Source organism: Piliocolobus tephrosceles, chromosome 3 (assembly GCF_002776525.5).
Source record: "Piliocolobus tephrosceles isolate RC106 chromosome 3, ASM277652v3, whole genome shotgun sequence".
Lineage (NCBI taxonomy): Eukaryota > Metazoa > Chordata > Mammalia > Primates > Cercopithecidae > Piliocolobus > Piliocolobus tephrosceles.
In genome coordinates, this window is record NC_045436.1 from 146,101,369 (window position 1) to 146,110,797 (window position 9,429).

A 9,429-nucleotide genomic window follows, 5' to 3' on the forward strand; every position below is an offset into this window, starting at 1 on the left:
GGCACGAGAATTGCTTGAAGCCAGAAGGCAGAGGTTGCAGTGAGCTGAGATCGTGCTACTGCACTCCAGCCTGGGCAACAGAGAGAGACTTCATCTCAAAAAAAAAAAAAAAAAAAACCCAGATAGACAGATAATTCAATTTCTAATCCTTTGTTCCAGGCAGATTAACCACAACAAATCTTTCTTTCATTTTATCACCTATTTTTTTTTTTTTTTTTTTTTTTGAGACAGAGTCTCGCTCTGTCACCCAGGCTGGAGTGCAGTGGCGTGATCTCAGCTCACTGTAAGCTCTGCCTCCCAGGTTCACGTCATTCTCCTGCCTCAGCCTTCCGAGTAGCTGGGACCACAGGCGCCCGCCACCACACCCGGCTAATTTTTTGTATTTTTAGTACAGACGGGGTTTCACCGTGTTAGGCAGGATGATCTCGATCTCCTGACCTCGTGATCCACCCACCTTGGCCTCCCAAAGTGCTGGATTACAGGTGTGACGCACCACGCCAGGCCTTATCACCTATTCTTAAATCCTTTGTTGGATTCACACTTGGTTTCCTTCAAACATCAAACACAGACAATAGACCTTTAAGCTGACATTTTTATTGTGTCAAATTCTAAGTTTACTTTTACCATGGGATTTTAGTCAAATTCTAAGCAGGGATACAGAAAAGAAAAACTAAAGCACTACCCTACCTCTCATCCCTGCATTATTCAGTCATATCTTGAGGGTGATACTATATTATCTGTAGAATGAAATTCTACAAATCGACAAATGTCTGATATACTCACGTTCCAATATCTAAAGAAAATCATTCAAAAAAATTATATGCTTCTCAGTATTTCACAACATTTCAGTGTGCTGCTCAGTATTTCACACTATTTATGTCTCTCACCTCTTCCATTGGCCAGATACTGAGGAACTGACCACATACGAATATTTTTTGAAGTTTGGTTAACTAGGCCAGGCTCACGCCTGTAATTGCAGCACTTTGGGAGGCCAAGGCAGGTGGATCACCTGAGGTCAGGAGTTCGAGATCAGCCTGGCCAACATGGTGAAACCCTGTCTCTGCTAAAAATACAAAAAAAATTACATGGTGGCGGGCACCTGTAATCCCAACTACTTGGGAGGCTGAGGCAGGAGAACTGCCTGAACCCAGGAGGCAGAGGTTGCAGGGAGCCAAGATGGTGCCACTGCACTCCAGCCTGAACAACAAGAGCAAAACTCTGTCAGAAAAAAAGGAAAGAGAGAGAGAGAGGGAGGGAGTGGGGAGGGAAGGAACGGAAGGGAAGGGAAGGGAAGGGAAGGGAAGGGAAGGGAAGGGAAGGGAAGGGAAGGGAACGTTATTTGTGTCAAATAACGTCCAGCCCTGACGTTATTTGACACAAACAGCCCTAGAAGATTACACCTCAAGCACAGACTGTAGTAACTGAGCCTACCTACCCTTCTTACCAGGATGAAGTTGAACCTACTGCTAGCTGAGATAATCAGCCAGCCGTTGGCAGACAAATGGAGGCAATCAGCCACCTAACATGACGGGCCTGGCTGAGTAATCACTGGCTATGCCCAGAAAGGACACACCCAGCCCCCTCCTTTGCCTGGGGAAGCACAACTCTGAGCTATTTCACCTCAGGCCTCTTGCCCTAGGTACTCATAGAACAGGAATGGCCATATGCTAGCATCACCCTCCGGCATCTGGGAGATTTTAACACAAAACTCTCAGAAAATAGCAAGTTAGGTAGCAAAAATAAATAAGAAAATTAGGGATTGGAATACTACCTTTAAAGATTTGATTTAGGTGACATATTTAGAACTCTGCACACTCAGCAGAGAATAAATATTCTTAAGTACAGACTGCACTGGGCACAGTGGTTCACACCTGTAATCCCAGAACTTTGGGAGGCCAAGCAGGGAGAATCCCTTGAGCTCAGGAGTTCAAGACCAGCCTGTGCAACATGGTGAAACTCCACCTCTACAAAAAATATACAAAAAATAGCCAGGTGTGGTGGCACGTGCCTGTAGTCCCAGCTACTTGGGAGGCAGAGGTGGGAGGATCACTTGAGTTCAGGAGGTCAAGGATGCAATGAGCCAAGATCATGCTACCATACTCCAGCCTGGGCAACAGCAAGATCCTGTCTCACACAAACACACACACACAAAAAAAAGGTATACGTTGACTACTCCTCATCTGAAACACTTGGGATCAGAAGTGGCTGAGATTTCAAATTTTTCCAAATTTTGGAGTATCTGTATATACATAATGAGGTATCTTGGGAATGGGGTCCAAGTCTAAACATAAAATTCACTCATGTTTTTATATGCCTTAAAAATTGGCCAGGTGAAGTGGCTCACACCTGTAATCCCAGCACTCTGGGAGGCTAAGGTGGGTGGAACACCTGAGGTCAGGAATTCAAGACCATCCTGGCCAACACGGTGAAACCTTGTCTCTACTAAAAATACAAAAATTAGCCAGGCATAGTGGCACACGCCTGTAATCCTTGCTACTCAGCAGGCTGAGGCAGGAGAATCGCTTGAACCCGGGAGGCGGAGGCTGCAGTGAGCCGCGATGGCACAACTGCACTCCAGCCTGGGAGACAAAGTGAGACTCTGTCTCAAAAAAAAAAAAAAAGAAATTCCAAGGTAAATAGAAATTCAAACTAAAATCTGAGATTTAGAAAATAATGAAAATTAAAATATGTATCAAAATCAGAACAACATATAGAGAAAAATTCATAACTTAAATGTATGTTATTAAAGACTGAAAGGAAATAAACCAGAGTTGAAAATATACTAACAAATTTTAAGAGAAAGATATCAGTAAAAATAAATGATGAGAGAGCATAAAATAGACTTTGACCAACAAACCAAGATTCTCTCTCTGAGAAGGTACAAGCCCAGAACCTTCAAATTACTAAGTTCTTTAAACTTACCATAGCAGAGAGAAAAATGGCGGTATGCCAGTTTATTTTATTAAGGCTGACACCAAATACAACACTAAACTAAAATCTGACGAAAATAGCCCAGGAACAGAAAAAAAATCACAGACCAACGCCATTTCATTACTATTGCAAAAATCCCAATGAATTAGTAAATCAATTCCTACCTGCATTAAAGGAAGAAAAAAAAAAATCTGAAGGTAAAGTAGGTTTTATTCCAGAAATCCATTATTGCGATTGATATGAAATGTATTAATAAAGATCAAAATCTATATTAGATTCTCAAAAGATTCTCAAAAAGTATCTATTTAAAACAAGCTCTTGTGAAGAATTTACGAAAAATACATGATCAAAAGTATACATTTTTCAAACCAGAGCATTCCTGATATACCAAACATAACACTACAATGATTAAAACAACATGGTGGCAACTCAGGATCTAACAATGTATTTGGGAATGTAGTAAGTATTTGTATGTATTTGGGAATGTAGTAAGTATTACCGGTTATGTTTTATATAAGTGGGGGGGCAAAGATGATCCATTCATTTGGTTTAGTCATTTGGAAAAACAAGTTAAATCTCTAGCTCATTTATAAATCTCTACCTCATACCACACACATAAAAAGGTAGACATTTAAAATAATAAAGAAAAATTTTTATAATATTGGGACATAACAGACTCCCTAAATAAAACATAAAACTCAGAAACAATAAAGGCAAAGATTTTCTGTCCTGCAACCAATCTCCCACAGATACTGAAGAACAACTGTATTTTGAGACACAGAGAAAGAGACTATGGTTACATAACTTACATTACAGTATATTGTTATAACTGTTCTATTTTATTGTTAGCTATAGTTGTTAAATATTTACTGTGCCTAATTTGTAAATCAATTCTTATTTACAGGAAAAAAACATAGTATATATAGGGTATATGCAGGGTTCAGTTATATTCATGGTTTCATGCATCCACTGTGGGTCTTGGAATAATACCCACAGATTAGGAAAGACTACTGTAGACCTGTATTATTTTTGTTATCAGAAAAATAAACATGGCATATGCTTTCAGTGACATCAGAGTAGAAACTACAGATAATCCTTCTAGCACTCACTTGTGGTCCTTGAAAATGTCCACCAGAAAATTTTGGTTAATGGCTGGAAATATCTTAAAGAGCTGCTTTTCCTTTAGTTTAGTGGCACAATCTTTTTCAAACATAAGGGTCTCCCTTTTCTAAAACAAAAACACAAAAATCATCTTCAAGATGAAATGTATAATACTAGAAACGCTCATCAAAGGCATGGTTAACTTGTTGCTAAACTGCTGATGATTTAAAAGCAATCACAGACTTTCTTTACTGATTAAAGGCTGAAATTAGTAATATGAGTACTCTTTTTTTTTTTTTTTTTTTTTGAGACGGAGTCTCGCTCTGTCACCCAGGCTGGAGTGCTGCGGCCGGATCTCAGCTCACTGCAAGCTCCGCCTCCCAGGTTCACGCCATTCTCCTGCCTCAGCCTCCCGGGTAGCTGGGACTACAGGCGCCGCCACCTCGCCCGGCTAGTTTTTTGTAGTTTTTAGTAGAGACAGGGAGAGTACTCTTGCACTATTTATTTATATCCCATTTTTTGCCAAGTATTTGAAGTTGCTCAAAAATATACACACACACACACAATCCCACATATACATGTATGTGTGGGCATGTGTATGTAAATATATATATGCATACTGTCACACACATGCATATCCAACACACTGAATCATTAAAAGGATGAAGATATAGAGGTATATATATACATACATATACATAAACAGGATATAAATAAATGAAGTCAGAGAAAATAAAGATAAAATATAAGATAAGGCTAGTAGTATTCGATATAAATGCATGCCACAAAATCCTGTACAATTGCAAAAGGCAGGCCACAAATTTACTTCTGAGACTCTCAATGGCCAAAGCAAAGGGGAAAACAAAGATTCTCAGTGTCCATAAAATAAAAACAAACCAGTTGCTCAGGAGAAATACAGATTTTTCTGGTACTGAGACCTGAGAGAAATTTCTCCCATGGGTCCTCATAAAAGTGACACTGTGTGATGCTGTGAACATAGCATGCTCACATAGCATGCTGTGATGCTCAAAACATATTCTCCTCAATGGGCAGAAACTACAGTGTACAAACAAGCAGCAAATTCAGATGAACAGAAAATCTTGGAATTCACAATTATTTTTTAAGTTTTTCATAAATATATTTACTCCAAAATAACTGTATAAGAATTATATTATTACTCACATTTCATATTTGGATCTGCTCTAAACTGTCAGACCAAAAGAACTTTCTTAAAAATATGCTATTTTAATTCTAACCTAAGATGATAATAAATATTCTTAAAGTGACAATTTGTCATTACTGTGATGTAACAAAATAATTTTGTTTGCTACAAAAATGCTGATGTCTGAAAAATAACTTCCTATACAATTTCAAAGGCAATAAAATGACCGAAAATTCCTAAATTTAAAAATTACAATAGCTGAGGTAGGAGGATTCTTTGAACCCAGGAGTTCAAGACCAACCTGACAACATAGCAAGACCCTATCTCTACACAAAATTGTCTTTTAAAAACTGGCCAGATGTGATGGCAAGTCCCTATAGCCCCTGCTGAGGTGGAAGGATGGCTTGAGCCCAGGAGGTCAAGGCTACAGTGAGCTCGGATCAAGTCACTGCACTCCAGGCTGGACAACAGAGTGATACCCTGTATCAAAAATAAATAAATAAACAAACAAATTAAAGAAATCTGGGAAAAAGGTAGAATTGTTATTTGTTTTAAAGCTTAACCATACTTAGGCCATTTATAACACCAAACAGCAATAAAAGAGGTACCACAAGAGGTGACAATATGACAAGCAAAAAGGAGTGATACAGCTGAACATATAACAAGAGTGAAGGAAACAAGCTACCTGAAGAATTTAAAATATTTCTGGCTGGGTACAGTGGCTCATGCCTATAATCCTAACACTTTGGAAGGCCAAGGTGGGCAGATCGCTTGAGCCCAGGAGTTTGAGACCAGCCTAGGCAACATGGCAAAACCCCATCTATACTAAAAATATAAAAATAAGCCAGGTGTGGTGACGTGTGCTTCTGGTCCCGGCTACTTGAGGGGCTGAGGTGACAGGATTGCTTGAGCCCAGGAGATTGCGCCACTGCACACTCCAGCATGGGCAATAGAGTGAAACCCAGTCCCCCCAAAAAAAAAAATTCAAAATACTTCACATTTTACTTAAGATATGCATGTAATCTAAACTTACTAAAAAATTCAATAATCAGATTTTCTACCAATCTACCAGGTCATAGTTTCTAAACTATAAATTCTGAGGTTTCATCAATGAACTAAAACCTTGTAACCTTAATCATCTTAAAATTAATTATTCTATTCATATATTATGTGTAAAGTTTCTATTTTTTGCTTTAAAAAATATATACAAAGTATATTTCTCCTTTGGGGACAAAGAGTGAGGACAGTATCAGAAAATTATCTGGCTGGGTACAGTGTCATTTACACTTAATAATCCCAGCACTTTGAAAGGCCAAGGTAGAAGGGCTGCTTGAAGCCAGGAGTTCGAGACCAGCCTGGGCAACACTGCAAGACCTCATCTCTATTTGAGAAAAAAAGAAAGAAAGAAAAAAATTATCCTTCTGAGGCTCTATGTAAAGGTGGGTATCCTTGGGACAAAGCCAACCAGCTTCTATTATATTATCCAATCTATAGAAAAACAAGCAAAGGCCAGGTATGGTAGCTCATACCTATAATCCCAGCACTTTGGAAGGCCGAGGCAGGTGAATTGCTTGAGCTCAGGAGTTTGAGACCAGCCTGGCCAAGATGGTGAAACCTCATCTCTTCTAAAAACACAAAAATTAGCCAGGCATGGTGGCGGACACCTGTAATCCCTTCTACTTGGGAGGTTGAGGCAGGAGAATCGCTTGAACTTGGGAGGTGGAGACTGTAGTGAGCCGAGATTGTGCCACTGCACTCCAACCTGAGCAACACAGCGAGACTCTGTCTCAAAACAAACAAACAACAACAAAAAAAAAAACCTAGCAGAGCATCATGGCTCATACCTGTAGTCCCAACTACTTAGGAGGCTAAGGTGGGAGAATGGCTTGAGCTCAAAAGGCAAAGTTGCAGTGAGCTGAGATGGTGCCACTGCACTCCAGCCTGTAACAGAGCCAGACTGTCTCAAAAAAAAAAAAAAAAACCACAAGCAAAAATCACTGATAGCAAAAAAAAAAAAAAAGTAAGTTGTTAAGTTAAAAGATGCTTATTTGTTCACTATTTTATCGAGATATTAAAGAGAGGTTAGAACTATAAAGACAAGTTTCAATAGGGGAAAATGGCATTTCAACAGAAAGTATCACATCATTTAAGCCTAAGTGTTATGCTTTCCTTATTCTTATTTTTTATTTTTTAAGAAAATCCATTGCTGGCTGGGTGCCGTGGCTCACGCCTGTAATCCCAACACTTTGGGAGGCCGAATAACTTAAGGTCAGGAGTTCAAGACCAGCCTGGCCAACATGGTGTAACCCCGTCTCTACTAAAAATACAAAAATTAGCTGTGTGTGGTGGCACATGCCTGTAATCCCAGCTACTTGGGAAGCTCAGGCAGGAGAATTGCTCGAATCCAGGAGGTGGAGGTTGCAGTGTGCCAATAACGCACCACTGCACTCCAGCCTAGGTGACAGAATGAGCTCAAAAAAAAAAAAAAAAGAGAAAATTCATTGCCTCAAACTAATACATATATTAATTGAAGAGGCTATTTGACAGGACACTAAAATTTTAAGATCTACTAAAGAGGTTATTTCTTGGATTGCATTAGGATACAAAAATGGGAATGGCAGCATATTTCTAATTTAATTAACCGAGATAAATTTAAAAAATAAATACAAAGGTATAGGAATCCCTATGCTTTAACTGGATGTATTACAGCCAAATATAAACGTGCTCCTTTGTGCAGTCAAACGAATAAGAAAGTGTTAAAATGTTTTAAGAACACCATCTAAGAATTATTTTTTTCTCTTGAGAATTAGACTAAATAACCTCTAAGATGTTTTCCCTTTCGACCTGGAATTCTTTAATACTAATTTTCAGAATTCCAGAAAGGAGGAGAAGAAATCCAAATGAAATCAACTGCACGTATGGCTTCATATATTTAGATATTTTGAAATAAAGATCAAAACTAAAATTCAAAGTAAAGTGAAGGTTCTGTTTGAAAAGGAAGAGTAATTTTTTTATTCAAACTCCTAAGTTTCTAAAATTTTTCTCTAAAAAATTTTGTTTCGGCCGGGCATGGTGGCTCACACCGGTAATCCCAGCACTCTGGGAGGCCAAGGCTGGTGGATCACGAGGTCAGGAGATCGAGACCAGCCGGGCTAACACGGTGAAACCCTGTCTCTACTAAAAAATACAAAAAATTAGCCAGGCGTGGTGGCAGGCACCTATAGTTCCAGCTACTCAGGAGGCTGAGGCAGTAGAATGGTGGGAACCTGGGAGGCGGGGCTTGCAGTGAGCTGAGGTCACGCCACTGCACTCCAGCCTGGGCAATAGAGCAAGACTCCATCTCAAAAAAAAAAAAAAATTTTGTTTCAAAGATAGACATCTTTAATAGTAAGACAGACATTTCTTATTACTAATATAAATAATTATCTTTAAATAAGATTTCTTTCATGTTTTTATATAAATAAATAGAGGTAAATATTAAAAGCTGAAAAAGATGCAGCTGACTGGGCTTGGTGGCTCATGTCAGTAATCCCAGCACTTTGGGAAGCTGAGGCAGGAGGGTCACTTGAGCCTAGGAGTGCAAGATCAGCTTGGGCAACATGGCAAGACCCCCTCTCTACAAAAAATAAAATTAGCCAGGCATCATGGCACATGCCTGTGGTCCCACCTACTTGGGAGGCTAAAACAGGGGGCTCAATTAAACCCAGGAGGTTGAGGCTGCAGTGAGCCTTACTGTACCACTGCACTCCAGCCTGGGCAACAGAGCAAGACTCTGTTTCAAACAAATAAAATTAAAAAAAGAAAAAAAAGATACAGCCGGTTAGACACAGTGACTCATGCCTTTAATTCCAGCATTTTGGGAGGGCAAGGCAGGTGAATCACTGAGCCCAGAACTCAAGACCAGCCAGGGCAACGTGGCAAAACTGTCTCTATAATAAATTCAAAAATTGGCGGGCATGGTGGCTCATGTATGTAATCCCAGCACTTTGGGAGGTTGAGACAGGTAGATCACTTGAGGTCAGGAGTTCGAGACCAGCCTGGCCAACATGGTAAAACACCGTCTCTACCAAAATTACTAAAAATTAGCCAGGCGTACACCTGTAGTCCCTGCTATTTGGGAGGCTGAGGCAGGAGAATCGCTTGAACCCGAAAGATGGAGGTTGCAGTGAGCCAAGATTGCACCACTGTACTCCAACCTGTGCAACAGAGTGAAACTCCATCTCAAAAAAAAAAAA

The 9,429-nt window shown here is 39.7% G+C and overlaps 1 protein-coding gene across 9 annotated transcripts in view; it reads right to left on the reverse strand.

Moving 5' to 3' along the window:
• N4BP2 (NEDD4 binding protein 2) overlaps window positions 1-9,429 on the reverse strand; it is a 104,332-nt gene that overhangs the window by 28,147 nt on the left and 66,756 nt on the right. For all 9 annotated transcript variants that reach the window (XM_023224594.2, XM_023224595.2, XM_023224593.2 and 6 more), the window contains one exon: window positions 4,041-4,159. In XM_023224594.2, the coding sequence (XP_023080362.2) occupies window positions 4,041-4,159 (119 nt within the window). The remainder of the gene's footprint in view (window positions 1-4,040; window positions 4,160-9,429) is intronic.